The sequence below is a fragment of the Nymphalis io genome, chromosome 24 (assembly GCF_905147045.1).
Source record: "Nymphalis io chromosome 24, ilAglIoxx1.1, whole genome shotgun sequence".
Lineage (NCBI taxonomy): Eukaryota > Metazoa > Arthropoda > Insecta > Lepidoptera > Nymphalidae > Nymphalis > Nymphalis io.
The window spans coordinates 6,404,447-6,427,825 of record NC_065911.1 but is presented as its reverse complement, the minus strand read 5'-3'; the positions used below and the strand labels follow the sequence as shown (position 1 = coordinate 6,427,825).

Sequence of the window (23,379 nt, the reverse complement as noted above, 5' to 3'; positions counted from 1 at the left end):
GTAAATTTATAACAATTGAGTAACATCTATCTGATATATGTATCTTTTACGGATATGCACGAGCTGACAAGGAAACTTCATATCTAGCTACATGACAAAAATTAATAATGTTTAGTAGCTCCTAATTTTTTTTTTAATCATTGAATTTAACATTTCGGTTAAAATTCGTGTGCTATCACAGCCGGCAAGGCGAGGACGGCTAGTACAGAACATTCTTCCCGACTGTACTGGCCGTCGTCGCGTTTAGACTCTACTACCACTTACCATCAGGTGGAGTAGAGTCATTTGCCATCCCGGGGCATATAAAAAAAAAAAAATTTAGACGTAGATACCAGAATATAATTTTTTTTTAAGTAAACCAATTAATATGTTTTTTTTTGGTGTTTTTGATTATCTGATTAGATTCTCACCTGCCAACACGGACCCATTTGCCAGTAGCCATGTCCATCTTCTCGAGCTCGTATTCCTTAACGGGAGAGCCACCATCGTCCTCCGGCTTCTCCCATTTAACTTTGCAACCCTCTGCGTGGACATCTGTCACTACCAATGGTCCTGAAAAACCATGACATATTTTAAAATGCTGTTTGGAAAAATTCTTGAAATTTTAAATGATACATGGTGTGTTGGTAATATACCTAATATTTTAGTTATTAGAATCTTTATTGTGTACTATAGCTTTTATGTGTATAATGCAATTATTTTGCAGTTTACTATCAGATTTGTGAAGCGCTTTACAGCTGCTAACTATGCACTTACCTTTTGGAGCAGAAGGTTTGCTGAGAACAGTAAGTTCAACGGTTTCCTCATCGAATCCATTGCAGTTCTCAGCTCTGAGTGTGTATTTGCCGGTGTCGCGACGCACAGCGTTCACGATGGTGAAATCTGTATGGTAATCCACATTCTCGATCTTGATACGCTCTGTGTTTACCAGTTTTATACTCTCGCGCCATGACCTGGAGATATCATTTTTAATTATTATATTTGAAGGCGCTAATATATTTACAAAGTTAGTATGATAATTATTGTAACTAATGTTAGACGTTTTGTAGGTGTAATAACTTCTATATTTTGTCTATATTATCTTAATAATATATATTGGCTGCGCAGGTGACTAATCTATCTACGGTTAGAAGAGCATCATCATCAATTTTATTAATGTAATAAAATATATTGCTTTGTTTGTTAAAGAATTTCGTGTATTCACAATTATAATAATATAAATCTATAACCCACACACGCACTGAACATTTTCATGTCAAAATATTTACTTATTCCCATGAAACTCTATTGAGCTTAACTTTAGAGTGTACGGATAACGCAAAACTCCTTGATGTGTTAACCAAAACCGCAAGTAAATAGAAGCAAAATGCGATGGAGCAAAAATTTGCACATTTATCGATCGATAAATTATATATAAGGTACGAACGTAATATTAGAGTACAAGCGAGTTGCGACTTGAATATTGTAGCCTCTAGCCTATAAACTACAAAAGCCAAAGCTTTACCAAGTTCGCTAAATGTTATATATTTCCGGAGGGGACGGCGCGTACGCAGTCCCCACTACCAAAAATTACGCGTCCGAGTTATCCGCATTAGGGATAATCGCAGAGGTCAACCCCACCGCAGTGCAATGGAGGGGCCTCGCTCTGGGGGAACCGCCTTCATGATCACGGTATCCCCTACGCCAGGTAAGTATGCTTTTCAAAGCTCAGAGCATGGGTAGTCATTGTTTGCGCGAAAATCTTGCCAGCGCGATGTAGAAAGAGAGACTGTATGTACAGTGACATCTAGCGGAGCTTTTTATTATAATTTGTTTTGAAATAAAAATTACATAGTTATGTACTTATGATAATGATAATGTTATCAACGATTTATAAATAATTATAATTTAAAGTAATTAAAATATTCAGTATTGATATAACTTTTATTTTTCAACTACTTTATTCAATGAAAATGTAACTATAAAAATATAACACCATCTAGTTTGGTTGAACAAAACTTAGTTATCTTTTAATAGTTATTCTTTCAATTCATAGAGGGAGCCGCTGTGAAAGAAAAACTTAAGCTACATACAAGAATCACCGAATATATATCGACTTAATCAGACTTAATAGTACTTTGTTATAAACATTTTTAGCTTAATTTTATAGAAAACTCAAAACGTCAATTTAATTCTTCTGATAAAACAACTAATGATTAAGAAATCAGCCCTTAGTTAAAATTAATAACTTTCAAATTTTACTAAGTATTTATATTTTTATTTTTTATTTTTATGTTGGATGGATTAAGTAAAATAAATGTATAAATACATTGATCAGATCAAAGTTTAGACTTGTGCTCAAAACAAAAGAAGTGAAGTGTGACCATGTGTAACATTAAAGAAAAAACAATATAGGGCATATTATTTTAACCTTAGTATTCTACACAAGTACCAATTATGAGAAATCAGGAGAGGATGTTAATTAAGTATAGTATATAACGGTCTTTTTAACTAGCATTTCTTATTTTATTAATTAATTCTTAATGTGATAATTGTGTTGTACAAATTATTATTGTTGTAATTGTGTTGTTGGTTATGTCTTTTATTGTCCAATGCAAATTGTAAAACAATTAGGTTAATATTTATTGTATACACTTAAGTGCTTAATAATGTAGTAATTTATATATATATATATAGGTAGCGAAAATGTACATGCTATTGGTGGGTAAACTTGGTGATTTAGGAGACTAAGAACTTAAAAATCTTATAATTACCATGTGGTCTCCGGTGGAGGTTCACCGATGACATCCACAGACCACTTGTGTGTGCGACCAGCCTTGATGATCACTGATTTGAATGTGCTTCGCTCAATACGAGGCTTTACTGTTAAAGAGAATAATTAAAATTAATATCATATTTTTTCATAATTAAATAACAGATTTATTTTATTTACTTTAATAAAATAGAACTCAAAAGTAAAAACTTTGAGAAAATGTTTTCAATATTAATATAATGTAAATGTAATTAAAATAAAATTCCAATTATTAAAATAAAATCTTATGGCAATGATTTTAATAATTAACATGTTTTATGTTATTTATTAAAGACCATCAACTAATCGTAAGTCTGTATTAGTAATTTGTAGTTCTCAGTTTTGAAATAGATTTTTCATCAGTGGAACGAAAACAACCTCAGTAAAGCGAAATCAACTTAGCACATAGACTAACTTATTTTTAATATATAGTATTTATTAAATGACACTTAAAAGCTCTTCTTAAAAGTTTAAAGAGCTTATTATTAATGAAAAATATTTGAAGTTTACTTACAGTTCCTGTGTTTGCAAAGATGGTTTTCAGTGGGCTCTGACGCATCACCAACACCAGCCTTGTTGTAGGCTTTCACACGGAACTGATAGATCATTTTTTCTTTCAGACCTTCCACTTTGGCCTCCGTCTTCACATCTTGAGTCTTTTGCACCTATACAATAAACAAAGAATTGTTTTATTCAGTAAAATAAAAATATTATTTCTTAATAATTTTCAATTTGTGAATTTTAACCGAAGATTATAGATTAAAACCAGGACGAGCACCATTAAGTTTTCACATGCTTCATCTTTTATAGTCAGATATTTATATTATGCTCGATAATAAAAAACAAACATTGTAAGAAAAACTGCAAATGATTAATGTAATTCTGCCAAACATGTACCAACATGCATTAAAGCAATGTGGTGAAAAAAATCTTCGTAATTTAAGAGAAAAGAAGTTCTCAGCAATTTACGTTACACTATAATTAAATGTATTATGCACTTAATTCAATATATTTCATTCCTCATTTTCCTCAAATATTTTACAAAGTTTTAGATTTTATATTTCTATAAAAAAATTATTATTGTTGTATAAAAATAAGCTAAACTTATTAGCTAGATTTAAATATAGAATAGTAAAATAGTAAAAAAGTAATTAATCTGTTTGGATGATAATGATAGTTTTGGTTAAAATAAATATTTATATTATAACTAAGATAAACTATATATCTTTCTTGTTCTTACCTCAATCCAGTCAGCAGTGAATTTGTCTTTCATCTCAATAACATATCCGAGGACAGGACGACCACCGTTGTCAGTTGGTGGCTCCCATTGCAGTGTAACTGACATGTTGTCATAGTCAACAATATTAGGCTTGCCTGGAGCCTTAGGTGGATCTAACGAAATTAAAAAAGAAAACAATATTTTAAAAATGTGTGAAACCACTGAATCAATTGAAATGGCACAAAGCCAAATCTAGGTCGCAAAGTTCTGGATAAGGACATAGGCATAAACTACGTGCAAAAAGGATTTAAGTGAAAAATAAATTATACAACTTAGGAGTCACAAGGACTGTTTAATTTTGTTTATAAGTTAAAAAAGGCCCAACAAGTTCTTATTTTTATATTGCTTAAGATTTAAGTTTAAATAATTTATATATAATAAGTTTTAATAGTTTAAAGAGATTGGTATAAAAAATGTATTAAATTAAAAATCTAAAATATTATTAGAAGTTAAAACGTATACTCAATATAGAAAACAATACTAGTAGTCAACAAGTATTCACCCTGGTAATTTTGAAATATTTGTTTGATTTCTAGTTTGTTTGTAATTTTTTCCCCTTTTCTGCCGTGTATATATTTGTTTGTAAACAAACTATATACGGCAAAATTTAAATAGGTGACATTGACAATGACAATATGTTCAGAAAACGTTCCTTTCTATCTCTAACAAAGATTATTATATAAATAATATTGAATAGAAATAGTTTAAAACTTAGTTTTAAAATTAAATATTTCTTATATTATTATTGACAATCGATTAGTGATAAATCAAACTCACCATAGGGATTTTTAGCAACAATAAATCCATCAGTCTCCAAAGGCTCAGACTCGCCCTCTTTATTTACGGCGCGAACTCTGAACTTGTACTTGTGGTTTGGTGTTAGACCCTTGACAGTGAATTCTGTTGGCTCAGCGCCACATTCACCGCATGGTACCCAGTTTCCGGTATCCTGAGAAAATGTTTTGTTCTCAAAATAATGCACTCATTTAGTACACTACATTCTATATTTATTTGTTTGGGGAAACCTTTTAGAATTAACTCAGAAAATTATTATTGTAAAATAAGAAAAAAAAAAAATATCCTGCTTACCAAGTCCATTTTTTCAAGAGTGTATCCAGTGATATCAGATCCCTTCCAGTCATCAGGCTTCTGCCATTTAACAGTCGCCTTCTCGGCGCGGATATCTGTGATTTCGATGGGACCATTTGGACGGTTTGGCTTGTCTGAAATAAAATGAAAGTTAGAAAATAAGAAATACATATTTACTTAAATAGTTGCTAATTACGTCGTCCTCCGAATCGCGAAGGAAATTATTAAATAAATTAAAGAACGTCGAACTAATTCTATCGAATCGAACGAATTCTACGAGATAAGTATACCTATTATGTTATATTATTATAAAAGCTGAGTTTTTTATTCTTACCAAGTACAACAACATCGGCTATGCTCTCGCATGTCCCAGATGAATTGGTCAGGACTAGCTTATATTTTCCACTGTCAATTCTGGTAGTTCTTCGCACCGTCAGGACAGTGTTCCTTTCATACTTGTCAATGGTGATACGGTCACCATCATCACGAATTTCCTATATAAACGTAAAATGTTAGTGAAAGTTTATATTATTTTTATTAAATATTTAAATAAATTTGATGGAAATTATCATAAAATATTACTTTAATCCATTTATTTCCTATCGACAATTTATAACAACGTTTTGATTTACAGCTTCATCCTCACAAAGATTTAGAAGATAATATTAGTGATAGATTCCATCAAAAATAAAACAAAATGTCACAACATCAATTGTTTAGTCATAGTGCATACATCAAGTAATGTTAGTGTATTTGTATACATTTTAGGACATTGTCCTGTCAGAGTGTTAAAGACAGAAAATATTTCACGGTTCTCCGCAATTTGAGACCATTTGTGCTCCGCTATAGATTCAAAGTGATTAACATTTTGTGAACTGTAACACGGTGCACATTCTTCATTTGAGGTGCATTCGAACGAGAAAACATATAATGTTCATGTACATATAACATATGAGTATAATCTTCGGAATTTGAATGTCATGCGTGTATACATGAGAATTATGCAATAAAATGTTGTAAATGTTGATATCTCGCCTTAATGCATCCCATTTAAATATTTGAAGATATAAATAAAGACATCGAAAGCTTTCACATTGTAACAATGTAATTCATCGCATAAATTGCGACAAGATTCATTCCATGTTTCACAGAATTATTGGCATTTTCCATGTGTTTTCTTAATTTAATTTAATCTCTATGTTGCTTTTATGCAGGAGCAGATTATATTTTACTACAAATGACATTTTCAAAATGCTAATATTTTCTGTAAAACACGCTAAGGCGGCAGTATATTTTGTTGTGTAGTTATGTTAGCACATAATAGAAGTGTAGAATAGAGTAAATTGTATGAGTAAGTATTTACAACATCATGACAACATTTATTTTCACCCATCTGACCTTCTCCGTGTACGCCTTTCCACGTTTCTTTTTTGGACAAAATAAAAAATGTATTAATATTTGATCTTTACAATGGCATTGAAATTACTTAAATGCTCGAGTAATACTCTAAAATTTTCTTATTAAAATGTGTAGTCTTAGGAAAATCTTCTTGGGCCATTACACCAGCTTCTCAATATGATACGTGTGTTGATAACTGTATGAAAATTCTTAATTAAATGAATATTGCAAGAGAATTTAATTACCTCTTCTCCTTGAAGCCACTTGACCTCTGGCTCAGGTTCACCTCCATACTTGATGTCAAAGGATATAACCTGACCCTTTTTGATGATCATACCCTGAAGTCCTTCACCAATGATGTAGGGCTTAACTGTAAATAATTTTGAAATATATTATTACTGTTGCATTTAAAAATGGCTAGCAACAACACAATACAGAATTGTTGTACTACGAAGAATTTCTTACCAAATCTGCATTTAGCAACAATAGGTTTGGTGCTGTCACTAGGTTCGCCAGGGCCTGCCTTATTAATAGCGCGTACTCTAAACTCATATGTGCAACCTTCTTTAAGCCCATCTTGTGTAGCAGATAATGCGTCTCCGGGTACTTCTACACCTTTTACCCAGTCTTTGCCGAATTTCTCCTGTAATATGTAGGTTGATTAATTAAATGACATATTATTTTTAGTAAAATTAATACGACCTTGAATAATTTTCCTTATAAAGTCGTACCTTGTACTCAATAATATATCCCGTGATAGGGGCACCGCCATCATTGTCTGGCTTTTGCCATTTGATATCTGCATGATCTTTGTCCCAGTCAGTGAGCTCCACGCCTTTGGGCTTCGATGGTTCATCTAGAAATTCATATATTTATACATATAGATTATGTATTCAGACAAATTTTTGAGATAGTTTTCTTATATCAAACATACTCACCCCACGGATCTTTAGCCAGAACAGGTTTACCGAAAATACCAGGTTCACTGGCACCGACCTTATTAACAGCTCGAATTCTGAATTTGTAAGTCTTCTTGGGTATAAGATCTTCGACCTTATACGTGGTTGGCTCACCGTGGGCCACTTCAGCAACGCTATCCCAAGCAGCTTTGAGAGATAGATCCTGATTGAAAACAAATAAAATTACTAAATACCGATACATAAAAATGTTGAGGTCATATTAAATAATTAGTTTGTTTTATTTTATGTATTAATTGGAATGCATACAGGATAATATAATACATACATATTTGACAACAAAAAAGGTTTACACAAGCCAATAAAATTTCCACTTTTACAGATAAACATAGTGTGACTTTGATAACAATAGTAATTTTAAAGAGAAAAAAAGAATACAATAGAAACATTAATGTGAAATAAAGTTTTTTAAGGTTTTTGTAAACTTAAGCAAATTTTCATTAAATATAGCAATAATACTGTAAAATTTATTTATGTTTTAAGTTAATCATTTACCTGTCTCTCAATAAGGTATTTGATGATTGGAGAACCACCATCATCTTGAGGTGCCTTCCATGTAACAACGCATGAATTCTGGAAGACCTCCTTGACTTCAACGTCTCGAGGTACTGTGGGCGCTGTCTGCATGATAATATTAACATCTTTGGCATCTTCACCCTGGGCATTTGAAAGCCTAATTTGATATTTTCCAGAACCTTCTCTGGTCGGTCTCTTAATCTTGAAGAGGACTTTCTCTTGTTCAACGACTGCTTCAATTTCCTTGTTAGGTAACACTTTTCCATCTTTAAGTAATTTCGCCTCGATTGGTGTTTGGCGAGTGCCAGAAACTATAAAAAAAGTAATTTGAACAACATCAATAATTGTACCCAAGAGTCGATACCTTAAACATCAATCTAGTATTATAAATATTTAAGTATTGTTTTTTTTATATGGATTCGAGCTAAAATTAGTTTTACATTAGATTTTTAAATAATTATATGTTTGTAATTTCCAAATTGACATAGCATATATATTATGTTCATTTGTTTATAACTAATCTCAAGATTTATGGTGAAGGAAAACGTTGTGAGCAATTTTGGTTAATGTCAACAGATTTTGACAAACTAAGCTAGTAATTCTAAATAAGTGCAATTTAAACTTACTTTTATAAGGCACTTCAATGACAAATTGATTTCCAGCTGGCCCGTTGAACTCATCGGGACATTCGATTTGAGGCTTGGACTCGCCTTGTTTGACGGACAGTTTACAAGACGAGCTAAGTTTACCGGATTCGCAAAGGATTTCACCGTCATCCTCCATTTCTATCTTATTGAAAATGAGCTGGTGTTTACCACCACCCAGGTTCTTAATTTCTATCCTGATAATAAAATATATATATATATAAATATGAATGAAGTCCTCTTGGTTTTGGCCACGGTAGCCACTGTCGAGTATATATGTATAGGATATAATATAATACATGAGGTAACATAGGTATGCAAACTGGATTCGACTTTATACGTATAATAATAGTTGTTAAAAAAAAAGAAATTAAAAAACACTTATTTTTTTGTTGAACACGAGAAATGTTTTAAAAAAGGATATTTTAAAATCATAAAAAAATAATTTTAAAATCATAATAATTTTTATCAAAAAAATTACCTTTCATTGGGCACAATGGGGGTTCCATTGAAAGACCATACAGCTTCAGCGGTTTGATCTTGCAATTCCACTTCAAGAACTACCTTATCCCTTTCAATTGCTTCTGTGTCCTTCAACTTCTTGTTGAAGCGATTAGAGTCTTTAAGATATAAAAAAGATTGGTTTATTTTTTAATTCAAGAAAAATAATACTGATAAAATAGCATTTTACTTAGAAAAAAAAATACAAATCGAATAAATATTTATTGTACCCCATTATAAGCCTATTGAACACTTCAAAAGAAACTCTATAAATGATCATTCTAATTTAGAATTGTATTTTTGCAGTCTGGGTCTATTAAGCTCAAACAATAGGCAATAATCCCATCCTAATCCGACTGCCACATTGCCTAGAATTCAATTATTAGGTCATTTGGAATATATTTTTAAATTTAATCCGTCGTTTTTTTAATTTTTAAATTCCATAAACATATGATTAGAACACATATGTTCCATTGTACTAGCTAATAATTATGGCAAATTCTAATTCAGAAAAATGTAATTGAACATTTTTCTTTCTAATTGCTCGATTCTTACAACGTGGAGGTAATCTAAGATATTTGTCTTAAGATTATGAGTAAGAGAATGCTATAAACAGCCTACTCACAATTGACGATCAATTCGCAGGCAGTCTCGTCGGCGTTACTGACGCACTTGAAGTTTCCGGCATCAGTAACCTTCGCATCCTTGATAACTACCTTTCGCTTACGTCCCTCCTTGGCTATAGTGATACGCTTATCTACTTTAAGCGGCTGCTCATTCTTGTACCTATTTTTGAAATTTGTTATAATATGTCTTTAAATCAGATACAATTTTAGTCAGTAATTTGTAATTTAATTATTGTAAGTGGAAACCTACCATTTGACATCACCTGCAGCGTCGTCCAGTTCGCAAAGTAATGTAATCGTATCTTTCTCAATAGCTTGTTGAGATTTAAGTACCTTAGTAAATTTATATGGGTATTCTAGGAAAGAAAAGAAATCATTTTAATTATTTATATACTTTTTGTATATATTAAAAACGAATTTCTTGATAAATTAAATTCTTTTAACGAAATACTTACCAATAATTTTAACTTCACATTCTGTTTTGTCTGCCTGTTTTTCGATTCTACAAGAATATTTACCAGCATCTTCCAATTTAGCTTTCTTAATTATCAATTTACACTGACCAGATAGATCTTTAGAGATTTGAAACTCTTCTCCATCTTCGATTTTGGTTTCTCCTTTCCACCAGGAGACAATAGCCAAACTGTTGGACACGGTACATTCAAGTACAGTTTCATGTTTTGTGTATCCAGTAAGGGTCTTCTTGAGATGCTTTGTGAAATTATAAGTTGGGTCAGGTTCTTCAACTTGTAAGAAAGCAGTGCTAGTAATGCCACCAATTTCAATTGTAATTTTGCCTGTATCATCGACTTTAGGATTCATGATGATCAATTTGTATGAGTCTTGTTCGTTCGTCATCTTATATTTAGATCCAGGGAATAATTCCTAAAAAGGCAATGATATAATTAAATAAATTATTTCTAATAGTACATTAAATTTATTATCTTTTTGGTTATCAATCATAAACTTACATCCTTTCGGAAGAACCACTTCGGTTTTGCATTCGGTTTCGTGAATATCGCTTCGAAAGTTACCTTCTTATCTTTACCTTCCTTTGCAAATTGATCTACAAGGGGCTTCAAGAATGACTCTTGTTTCTGAAATAAGTGTGTGCATAATTAATATACCTTATTTAAAATGATATTCAATCGGTGCAATAACAAATAGTGCTTATCAGACAAAAAGCCATGTGCTGATCACCCGTAACCTCGACTTCACATTTGAACACTTTGAACGATCATACATTATCAGAAGTGACACATTAATACAAATGCGTGAAAGTGAATGGAACACTTCAAATTTATGATGACATAATCGAGGCGTTAAATTCATCAGCCATCCTTTCATCGTCAATCATAATTTCAAACACCATGCGTCTGTACAGAAATTGGAATTTTCCTTGATATTGAAGAAATGTGCAAAAGTGGGCGAAACCGAAGACTTGTGGAGAGTGTACACAACGATCACTCAAAAATAATGAATCCATTTTCTATTTTATGTCAGTCTTATAGAATAAAGAGTATGTGAGCTATATTCATTATTTTTGAATGGAACACGAAAATAATTTAAAACATCGATGTCACTATACAATTCCCGGTGCGAAGTGCTGCTAATAGAAATATCGTAGAGTGCAGAAGAGCCTGAGAGGGAGAGAGAAGAAAATAGATGGTATAATAGTTGTGCTCTTTTTACACGTTTAAAGTGAATTAGGTTCTTGCTAAGATTTCGAAGTAATATAGTGCTTGCACTGATAACTAAGATGGCTCGTCCTGTTGAACCATGGAATAAGTGTCGTGAAAGCAAAAATATCCTAAAATCAAGCTAAAAAAACTAAGTTAAGGTTTGGAATGTTGAAAAATAGATATGAAATGCTGAAAATAAAAAATATTCTTTTATATTCCGATTGCAATTATATTAAAAAACTCAACATTAACCGAATAGCGAACGTATTAATTTGAAACGATTAATACATCGTCTGTTACACGGCCGACGTTATCAGATGTAAATCTAATTCTTTGTAGGTCATTCGTTCATATAAATTAATATTAGATATCAGTGCAAGACGATCATTTCTAATCTTGCTGGACAGATTTATGCTCAAGTGTAGACGTGAAATATATTCTTGTGCGACAAATTGCATTTAGTGATAGAATTCAAGATGCATTGTGTCATCTAACGACGGACAAACGCGGTGTCAAACCTCGTTTCTTTTGAACGAGTGCAGCACCGGCCAATCTGGAATCAGTTCCGCTAGAGACGGTCTTCTATTTTGGGATCTCTATAAAATATCCACAAATCCTTAGTGAATTCTTATTGACTATTTAAAAATGATAGCGGGTTTAAGACCGAAAGCACATTGAGGCTATGTACCGATCAACGACTTAGTTATTATTTAGTATGTAATATGTTATATATTTCTGTTCAGTGTATCTGGCTTAAAAAAAAAACTGTATACGAGTAGAAGGTTAACTTGCTTATAATTCAAATGCCTTTTTTATCAGCACTTATATGTACACGAATATTTTTTACAAAATTCCAAAATCTGCATACACCGAATGCATCAACTGAAATTAATTATGATTTAAATGAATATTTTTAACACATAATGACAAAAGCTCCTCAAACTGACGTCACAGAAACCTGAAATCAAATTTATTTAACAACAATCCAATATAAAGTGAATGATCATCAATTTCATTCCACTTACATTCCCTGAAAAATGTTAAGAAGAAATAAGAGAAGTGGTGATAAAAAAACTTTGTGCCAGTTATTTAAAATCCATCGTTTATGCATTGTTTTTTAAATCGCTCATAAATTACCATTATCAATTTTATTATAATACGTTCAATAAAAATTATTTCAATAATGACATAAGACGTAACATTGATAATAATAATTTTAGAGGATAATTTTAGTTATTTTATTTATCATTTTATGACATTCCATTATTTAAAATAGACCTCCGATCCTATTCGAAATTCTTTATCAATAATAAAATTTGTGAATTAATCTAATTCCAATACGTTTTTCAATTTATTTTTTTCTAATTTTCCAATAAGAATGGAAATCTATTGTATTTTAGGTTTACATTTATTCCTCCATTTTATCGAACCTTTATTTTGACAGCCTCCATCAAAGCGGGCCAATCGGGTATTAGTTCGGGTAGAGACATACGTCTCCTTATTTGATATATACCCTAGAATCGACAGCAGAACTTATAGATTTGTCTCTTGGGTTGTGTAATCAATGGTGCAAAGCTACGTTAATATCAAGCAATGTTCAAAGATATATGATAATATATTTAGTCGAATAATTAGCGACCATATCTTTATTAGAGAATGTTAAGCAATTTTCATAAACTTACTTGTATTCTTAAAATACTAACGCGAAAAATGTCTAGTATCTTTCTTATGAACCACCCGGCCATTATATAGTATTATTAATTTATCTTTTCATACAATAACGTCGTCCCAATGCGAAGTATGATAGATTGACATATTTATAAAGAAAAACTGTCAAGTTTATTTTTTTAATTATATTAAACATTAAAGAGTTACTTTTTAAAATAAATAATATACATATGGCGTCCCATTAATCATATGTATATAATTGAAATTATTGTAAGTGTAAAAGAGATATATGATGGAATGAAAGATGATACTGTCAGGAATATTGAGGACCTTGAACCAGGACCAATTTGAGGAGTTTCTGCGCCTGTCTGACGGGAATCTAAACATCTCGACACCTTCCGATACGACCACAATGTGATCTTCGTCTTCGAAATATCCAGTCTCTAATCCCTAAGGACCAAATTTTATGATGCAAACGATGTTTTACAATTTTGTAATTCTAACTTCCTTGCAACAAATTAAAATATTTTCTAGGACTATATTGTCTGAACGTCACAAATATTTAGTTAAGAGTTTTAACTTATGTATTGTGATGGTTCTTCTGTATGTAAATTATGTCTATAACTTTTTTTAAATATATAAACCGACAATGTGTTTATATCGTGATTTTCTGCAGATTATACACTTCGAATATATATTATCATTTAAAATATATCTTATATATTAGTACAATATATCTTATAAATGAAACACAATTTTGCATTACTTGCAGCTGTCTTTAGAGTTTTTTGTTTAGTGCTGAACTAACTATAATCTACTTTGACAATCAAAACTATCCAATCAACAAGCGACTTATTGTGAAATTTGTTACCTGATGGAGCTGTCATTAATATTTCATTGAATTAGTGTTAAAAATATTAAATTACTGTTACGTGTTCAACGACCATAACAGATTTAGATAACACTTTTACCACTCTAAAAAATCTGTTTAAATATTTCATTTTATTTATCGTTTTATTTTATTTAGTTTTATATCACCACCTTGTTAGTATTTTTCTTGTTGAGTATTGCCCATTAATTATTATTACTTATTCTCTTTGCACTAGTACGTCTACCTTACCTTTTCGACTTTCTTTAGAGGCGGTATTGGTTTTTCGGTTTCCTTTAAGTCACCCCAATCAGGATCGTCCTTCTTCTCACCCCATTTAGCATATTTCCTTTTCTTGAGTAGGGCACGGAAGTCCATACCACTAGCGTCTACGTATAATAATTATTCTCGTTATTAATCTACGTATAATTATATGCTAAAGTTATATTATCTATAACTTATTTGAAATATAAATATCACTTACCGGATACATAAAGTTGCATTTCAGCGGAATCTTCGCCATGAATGTTACTGACAACCACTTTGTATTTGCCTTCATCGTTTGGTTTTACTTTTCTCATGCAGAGTGTGATAAGACCATTTTCGCCATCAGTAACGAACTTAAAACGACCACCTTCAATGATTTCCGTGACACCTTTGTAAAATTTGAAGGTAGGTGCTGGGTTACCCTCGACTTGAACAGTGAGGTATCCAGTTTGATCTGTGTGGAAATAATTACCATGAGTATTGAATTTTTTAAATAAAGAAAACATATTTTACCGGATATTGGAATTTATATTTAAAAATGTAATAATTATTTAAGTCAAATTGAAAGTATCATCCGTTTATTTATTTTTTCAGAGACTTGCGAAACACTTAACGCAAATAAAAATTATCTTAATAAAATTTAAAAAATATTTTTTTTACGGAGTCTTACCTTCAACAGCAGAGTTACTTTCTTGTACATCAACGATCTGTGGAGGTCCCTCGTTACCAACCGGCTTCAATGGCACAGATGGCTTATTAATTAAGTCTTCTAGATCTTGGATCGATGGCCTTCTTGTGTCACCAGATTTTCTTCGCTATATTTATCAAACTAGCATTAATATCTCAACGCATATCAAACATTCAGTTGTTAATCACATGTAAACCAACATAGACGTAACAAATGAACATTTAAAGAAAAAAAGATTTATGGAATAAACAAAATCAAATGTTAGCAAATAAAGTATAATCTGAAAATTATGAAACTTAAAAGCGACAAATATTGATAAAACATGTTTAATCAGTTTTGTTGTTTAAATCATTTATTTATCGGGTGTGTTTATATTGAAAATGGAACATTGTATGTTGCCATTAATTAAATTATAATTAGATTCAAACTATTTTTAAATCTTAAACGTGAAACTTTTTCAACCAGTTAAAATTCATCGAGATAGATTTGAAACGATTTGGTACTGATTAAATTTAGAGTGAAAAATTATAACGTAACTAAATACAAGACACATTAGTTGTGTTATGACAGATGCTGTGCATCATATGCGTTAGCCAAATGACCCGACAATGAAGATCTGGACTTCCTGATAAATGTAGCGCAAGTGTTGAGGCAGCACTTGGAAATAATTACAAGTGTGAATTATAGTCGCACTTTTCAAATTATGAATTACGTCATTGATTATATTTTTATATTAAAATAAAATAATATGGTATAATAAGCTGACACATTGATCCTGATCACATTAATGGATACAATGATGATACTACATACCAACTATTCATTGAAATTGATATGAAGTTATCAAAATTAGTGTCGCTTTTAATTTATCTTTGTGATTGCTTATAATTTTTAAATAAATGCTCCTTTTTCAGGACGTTAACAAATCAATTAATGAAAATAAGTACGGAATATTTAGGACCGAATTAAGTGCTATTTAATAAATGACTGATTATTTTATTATTTATTTTCACTGGATATTCTAATTTTTTTTTTAATTTACTTATGTAATGTATGTAATCAACGATATATTATAAGCATAACATAACTATTTACGTAAATGCTTTAATTTCATATAAGAAAATTATAAAACTGAGTATTTAAATAAGTATCAAAAATATAACTATATTAAATTATTTAAATTTTAATTATATAAAAAAGTACCTCAATTGTTTCAAAAGTATTCCGATGTATAAATTAAAATGTTAACCTAAAGTATTATGGAATCATGCGTACTTACCCCTGTATCTTTAGGTACAGCTAAAGAAGCTGGTTTTTTAGCAACAGCCGCCATTATTTAAATTACATTTGATACTTAAGACGCCACAATACAATGGATAATATATATAAATTAACGCAGTTTATTATTACAGAGTTCATGACACTTGCATTTCCATCACATAATGTCTAAAAATGAATCCTAACAATTATTTATAGTAGATATTATTTAACAAATAGATTTTATTTAAAAAGTCACACATATTCACTAGAAAATTCAGATAGCTTAAAAACAGTTATAAAATTATATTTAATTACGAGCTAATTATTAGGAGTCAAGAAAGGATATTCGTTTAGGGACAGATCGATAAATGTCGTTCCATCTAAAATGGGCGCGAATCTGAAAAGACTGAAGGGGTCGCGCGCGCCTAGTTGCCTGATTATGGAACGGGTGGGGACGGGGAGGGAGGATCTATTTGTGCACAGCACAAATCAGCAGACCAATTCAATTAATTATCAGATTAAGGTGAACATCCGTGTGTACTTCGACGATGCTGTTAACGTGTGTGTGAAGTTGTCGTCAAAAGATATCTACCGTAATTTATCCGATATATTTGGACATAAGGAAGCGTATTTTCGACAGATACAGTTGTATTTCTCCATCATTGTCGCAAGCTTTATCAGTAATTCGAGTTAAGTGTTTACATTAAATATCGTGTATAAATAATTCAATATTACTTCGTCGAATGAAATTATAATTAATGATTAAGTATTATTTTATATTACTTTAATCAAGAAATTGAGGATTATTAGTGATCATTTTAAAGTGCAAGATATTTCAAAATAAACAGCCCTTTACTTTGCTTCAAATTCAATCCTATAACAATTTAAATAGCCATATTTAATAAAAAAGCAAATTGCGCACGAATTTATGATTACCTTATAAGTTGAATTTTTGCATATTGAAAAATATCGCTTAATTTGTTGAAAATGTTATTTTTTTGTTTCATAAAATACACATTGTTATTAAATTCAGTGCTAACTAAAGCTTTAACTTAATTAAATGACGTTTTGTTTTACATAATTTTTATGTGATGAATGGTAAGTAGAAACTAAATATCTTTAACTGGTTTTAACATAAAACTACTTCATATAATGCCATTTGTAATAACAATTACTATTTATTTTCTCTCATTGCATGAATTACTTTTTAATGTACATATATTTTCGTTAAGAATTTCATAAGAGTACACATACTATGTGTTATGATCATATCGTCTTATGTAACCAAAAATATTTTTATTATATATTACTCTTTCAAGAAAAAACACCTGTCAATAAAGTTATTGATATACTAGACAGGTCAATACTTTTAAGAACTGCATCTATGCCAAGTTTCAAGATATCATATCGTCCCACGACTGAGACGGTCGACCCACGCGAGTTGACTTAGGTATGAACCACCTATATCTATCAGTCAATCACATTTACGTCTATTCTTGTCTATTTGTAGCCTGTCCTTGTCTTTAATAATAGTTTTGTCTAATTATGCGCCGATATGGAATGCATCCCTTTTTTATATGTTTTAATTTTATCTTGTTTGCTTAGCCTTTATAAATAGCTTATTTATTTTAGTTGCTTATATTATTTGGTTCTTTTAATTGAGCTCTTTCGATTGTTAAGGTTTTTGCATATAGAGTATATTAGTTATTTAAATTGGGTATTTGGTTCTCTTAATGAGTTTCAACCAATAAAATTATTTAGGATACTTTTGATTAAATTATTCGAATATTATTCATAGAAAATGAATATTGAAACTAAATTTTAAATATGATATTTAAGTAATTAACGAATGTTACGTCAAAGGAAAGAAATTGGAAGTGAAATTATACTACAACTAGCTAATCGTCCCTTCACACTTCACTTCGCACGGGTAGATAAGAAGGAAAAAGTATAAGAAGGAAAGCCGAGATGGCCTAGTAAAGCCGAGATTTAGGATTGGATTTACGTAAAATATGGATTTTTGGTCTTAGTGGGCGTCTACGTCGGGTAAGGAGTAGCTGTGACAAATTTCAAGTCGATAGGGATAGTTTAGGAGATCTCGTGATGAGTAGTATTTTGCTTTTATATAGATTATGCTTAGAGATATTGAAATAATTCCTAAGTGACTTAACATATTTAAAGCTTCATACTTTTTATGATCCTTTAAAGTTGCTCATTGCATTATAATTTTTGACAACTTTTTATAGCCGAAAACTGGTTGCATTTTACCTGTTATTGATTATAAATAACTTGGATTCATATAAAGTGTTTACAATTGCATTTACTCTTTTAATCGATAAAGCATCTACAATTGGTTTAATTATTCCTTTAATAATACGATACTGATTCAATAAGTCATTAGTTTTGGCAACTTCTTATAATAAAAGCGACTGATCAAAGTTGGACTTCACCTTGGCCTAGCTTCTAGCTTTTATTATAAGAGTAACTATCAATCATTGGAATTCGCTAGAGAGCTGGCATGGCTGGTCAGTGTCTATCTTCTTGATGTATTTTACTGGTCATGGTCCTGATTTGAGTCACAGCTCGAAAATAGCTACTATTTTTTCAGTTACATTCTTGAACTTTTAGCTTTACTATAAAGTTTAAAATTATGTAACAATTTCTCGTAAATTGACATCGTATTAATTTTGTTTGTTGTTTCGCTTTTTATCTAGTGTTATGTTCATAGTGTTAATCTTAATAATGCGATATTGCCTTTAATATGGTTCTAAATTATCAAATTTATCGTTAAGTAAATATTTAATTTTATACGTATACACTTGCGTCGTCGATACAATTTTGGCTCAAAACTAAATTCATTAGTTGTTAATTATAGATCTTTGTTTAGCTTCCGCTTATAAATTCAATACATTTGATTTATAAATTATATACGACATAATTAGACACGACATTGTTTTGGAATGCAACTGATATGTTTACGATCAATATGTACTGTGGCATCTTTTAACGTTAATATCTAGTTGATCAATACTTAAAGATTTACTAATACGGTAAAGTTATTAACACATACATAATGACAGATTAATTATACAAATATATAAATACATTAACAATCGTATATACATTACAAGGCAAAGCAGTAAATCTAATTAGGGTAGCGTGGGTTGATGTTATCTGTATTAAAATAAATCAATCGGACGAATGGATTAAATTCTAATACATCGAACATTTTGTATAGTTACAATATAAACAAAATTCATTTGTCCTGTTTTATACAAAGTTATAGCGACATGCAAATCATGCAATTTATTTTAATGTTTTGGAAATTTTGCAGTAATCAGTTAAGGTTGAAAATTTTTTTAATAATAAACCATTAGAACGATAAAGTGTTAGTTGCACTATTGAATATAACCGGAAATGACGATAAAGTTACGTTACATTGTTTATTTAACCATTTTCTTGTATCTTCTTCAAATTGAGAAACAAATTATATTACGGCTCTCGTTTTATAATAAGTTTTCTCAACGATAATAACTTATTTATGACATAAAATTAATCACTGTAAAAAATTCTATGTTAGCCACGAATCTAATATATTTGTTTTCTATAACATTGAGTTCTAAACATATATTTCCACACAATGTATACCTCGCCTGATAGTTCACCCGGCCTGCCGCGTTTCTTTTTTGGAAAAAAAAATATTTGTTTTAGTATAACATTCCTTGTTAATATTGTGCATAAATTAATATTTCTTGTAAAAATGAGTCAGTTTGTGAATGTGTGCAATATTCTATCTGTATTTAGTTTGTATTAGTGTTTTTCGTTATTGTGAGTGGTTTTTTTTACAAGTTTTTATAATGTCTGTACAATTTTAACGTTATTTCAATGATCTTGTGCTCTTGCTGTTTAATGAAGAAATAAGAATGTTCAACTACTCTATTATTAAAATAATTTAGCGGAAGAAAATTATTTAAACGGTTAAATTTAGTTTTTAAAATTAAGCCATTCTAGTATTTGTCTAAAGCTTCATTCGTTAAGGAATCATAATATAACATGTCAGATAAGTTTTAACGAAAATTGACAAATATCTTTGGATCCAATTTTCTTCTATTATGCTTCCTTAATAGCAATATATCAAAACTAACTAATTTGCTTATCTGCCAATTGCCATAAAAGTTAAACCCCCGCTAATCAATGTAGCGGCGTTTTATTGTCATGGAGTAGATTTGAAAAGTCTAAGTGAACTAGAAGGAATGTATTCTCTAAAGAATTAATTAACTAACTACTATAATTTAATTATATAACTGTTACAAGTAAAAAAAGAGAAAGAAGAGGGATTTTTTTAACAGCAAAAATAATTGAAGTAAAAACTCAAGATTCTATAAAGTAATATTTTTTTTTAATTGACAGTGGACTGTTGTAAAAAATAAAGGTGTGAAGGTGTAAAAAGTAAAATATGCTTAATAAAATAGAAATATTGTCCGTAAAGTCGTGTGCCGTATAAAATAAAAAAAAAAAAAAAAATTGAACAAAATGCTTTGCAAAGCGAGCAGCGACCACCTAAAATTGACCAGACCCAAACGATCTCACCTTTTTCTCGTCTAAAACTTCTCCAGGACGTAATTTGGTGACCTGTTGTTAAAAAACAGTGATAATAACCCCGTAAAATCATTTCAACTCGCCTATCTGTGCCGCCGAACCTGAGAACCCTACAGCCCTATCCTCAAAGGAACTGTGAATAAATGTTGACCGTGTCAGTAGTGCAGCGTTATTACGTTATGTATTGCACCATAATGTTATTGTTGTTAGTTTTCGTTTCGAGGACACGTGTAAGAAATATCTTACGTCGTGTGAATTATTATTGTCCGTATTTTAAAGGACCAATCATTGTAACCGTTATTTGTGTGCATACGTGCGTACAAGCTGTGCAGTTTACTTGTGTGCTTGTGTGTCACAAAAAATGTGCAATAGCTCGGTGCGTTGTACGAGAACATGTCTTCAAGACAAGTGCTGGATAATCACATGTAAATAAGAATCAATGTACTACAACGGCGCGACTTAAATCTAACTTTCGCCAAGGAATTTAATTCACGTCATATAAATACCGAAAACAGGTTTCATAAATGTATGACAAAAATAAATGGTAGCTTTACTCTTTTTATTCCGATTATTCAATTTATCGCATATGATTATCCAGATAACTTCCCTTTATGTGCTTTAAACCGCGTCAGCTGCAAATGCATTAACATAATTTCTTTGACAGAATTACAGTTAAAATTTTTTCACGGCAACATCATAACGGATAGCATTCAACGTAATATTCGTAGCAATTTTGCTGTTACCTTCTTCTCTTCGATCACCTCACCAGGTCTTAGTTTTCTATTTTCCTGTGGATTACGTGTTTTACCGTCTTAATATCTACATTGATTACTGTCAAACGTTTTCTCTCTGATACGGCCTACTGTGTGAATACTAAATTCTAAGAAGCCAGGAGTAAGGGAATCTAAGCTTTATATTAACCAATTAAGTCAACTATTCATCTTCGTTACTCAAGCACGCGGTTCACTTATTATCGTAATTCGGATTATTAGCGTAATTCAAAGGAGATCTATTTAGGGTGTTTTATTGTTACGGGTTCGGCTTGACAGAATAGGGGGTCTACAGGGTTCAAAAATACAATTATAACCACGCACCTATTTGATTTGTTTTGTACAATGTGTTTCAGTTTTGTGTATAAAAAATTATTACGATATATAATTATTTTAAATAAGTGCGTGCTCGAAACCATAATCATAGGTATTCCTATTGTATAATTCTATACTACAATCAGACATCACAATAAATAGGTGAATCTAAGGGATTTTTCATACCTTTACAGTTGATAAATAAAATCAAATTCAATATGCTCTTATCATTTTGTATGCGGTTTTGTTACTATTAATATAAATTTTACATACCTCGTCGCTGATTAGTAGTGACGGGCGTCGTCCCATTTCCTCTGGTGGAGGAATGAGCGACCCTCTTCTTGCTGGAGGAGCTGGTGACAACGATGGTTTTCTTGGTGCCTCCGGTTTCGGAGATTTCTCATGTACAACCTCAATTTTAGGTGCCACTGGCTTTTCTTCTGGTGCCTTAATTTCTGGGACCTTTGGTTTTTCAGCCGGCTGTTTAAATTACAATATATATTTAAACTATTATATCATAATTTATTCTATGAAAAGTCCACATACTCATGCATATCATTGTAAACACGAAGGAGTAGTATAGTATACCTTGTCTTTCTCTGGTTTTTCTCTAGTTGTAGGTGTCGGTGAAATCTTTTCATATTTCTCAAGGTCGGGCCTCTCATAGTCGGGGATTTCAGGTAAATCTTCTGCCTTCTTCTTAACTGTCTTAAGCTTAGCTTTTTTGGCTTCTTCATCTACTGTTTCTTTTTTAACCTCAACTTTCTGAAAATTTACATATTTTTTAGCAATTGCTTAATGATTTCTGAAAATGATTTCTGAAAAAAATGTAGTTCCTTGTCTTCATTGAAGAATGCTTCCATTATATTTTCCAATCTTCAGTAACGTCTGGGTCTATTTAAATAAAAATAATATACAACACATTCAATGTAAATCTTACCTGAATTACTTACCTTATCTTTCAAAACATACATCAAGAGATAAAAATATCACATGGTCATAAAGTTAGTAAGCGTGAAGCAAAGCAAGGAAAATAAGTCTACAAAAAAAAGAAGATAAAATGCAGTTAACACCCAACGCAACGTAACCACAGACGAACAGCTCATTTGTATTTACATTATGTAAAAGTTTCTGTTTTTTTTCTATTTCTATTTTATCTTAATCACACAGAAATGTATTATAATTAGGACAACCATCTTTATTTTTATATTTATGTTGGACTCTCAATATCATATTCAAGTCTTACTCCTACTACTGAGTGTAGGATCACAATTAAAGCTTGTGCTTGTAAATCATACTTTATAACATATGAAATTGTAATATGTTTTCTGTGGTTTTTGCGATAAAAAAATTTGAGTTAGAAGTAAATACTTTAACATTTTTATGTGATACTACTGACTAGGTGCAAGTGCAGTGCAGGCGTCGAATAAAAATGTAGTGA

General features: G+C 30.9%; 1 protein-coding gene and 1 non-coding gene across 25 annotated transcripts in view; both read right to left on the bottom strand.

Annotated features, from left to right (window-relative positions):
- LOC126777812 (twitchin) overlaps nt 1–23,379 on the bottom strand; it is a 125,326-nt gene that overhangs the window by 52,612 nt on the left and 49,335 nt on the right. For 14 of the 24 annotated variants that reach the window (XM_050500951.1, XM_050500970.1, XM_050500950.1 and 11 more), the window contains 26 exons: nt 22,527–22,703; nt 22,212–22,418; nt 21,597–21,641; nt 14,977–15,121; nt 14,524–14,760; nt 14,292–14,428; nt 10,793–10,918; nt 10,277–10,706; nt 10,072–10,177; nt 9,821–9,981; nt 9,176–9,314; nt 8,677–8,891; nt 8,030–8,361; nt 7,496–7,679; nt 7,289–7,413; nt 7,023–7,200; nt 6,803–6,927; nt 6,558–6,584; nt 5,494–5,653; nt 5,160–5,293; nt 4,848–5,019; nt 4,032–4,183; nt 3,306–3,456; nt 2,754–2,862; nt 757–953; nt 411–552 (listed from right to left, as the gene is read on the bottom strand). In XM_050500951.1, coding sequence (XP_050356908.1) covers nt 411–552; nt 757–953; nt 2,754–2,862; nt 3,306–3,456; nt 4,032–4,183; nt 4,848–5,019; nt 5,160–5,293; nt 5,494–5,653; nt 6,558–6,584; nt 6,803–6,927; nt 7,023–7,200; nt 7,289–7,413; nt 7,496–7,679; nt 8,030–8,361; nt 8,677–8,891; nt 9,176–9,314; nt 9,821–9,981; nt 10,072–10,177; nt 10,277–10,706; nt 10,793–10,918; nt 14,292–14,428; nt 14,524–14,760; nt 14,977–15,121; nt 21,597–21,641; nt 22,212–22,418; nt 22,527–22,703 — 4,313 coding nt within the window. Of the gene's footprint in view, nt 1–410; nt 553–756; nt 954–2,753; nt 2,863–3,305; nt 3,457–4,031; nt 4,184–4,847; nt 5,020–5,159; nt 5,294–5,493; nt 5,654–6,557; nt 6,585–6,802; nt 6,928–7,022; nt 7,201–7,288; nt 7,414–7,495; nt 7,680–8,029; nt 8,362–8,676; nt 8,892–9,175; nt 9,315–9,820; nt 9,982–10,071; nt 10,178–10,276; nt 10,707–10,792; nt 10,919–14,291; nt 14,429–14,523; nt 14,761–14,976; nt 15,122–19,902; nt 19,936–20,844; nt 20,887–21,596; nt 21,642–22,211; nt 22,419–22,526; nt 22,704–23,379 lie in introns of all 24 variants that reach the window. The other 10 variants (XM_050500955.1, XM_050500962.1, XM_050500974.1 and 7 more) reach the window with 5 other exon arrangements.
- LOC126778006 (U1 spliceosomal RNA) lies at nt 1,533–1,695 on the bottom strand. The gene has a single exon (XR_007670119.1). It is a non-coding gene; the product is annotated as a U1 spliceosomal RNA (small nuclear RNA).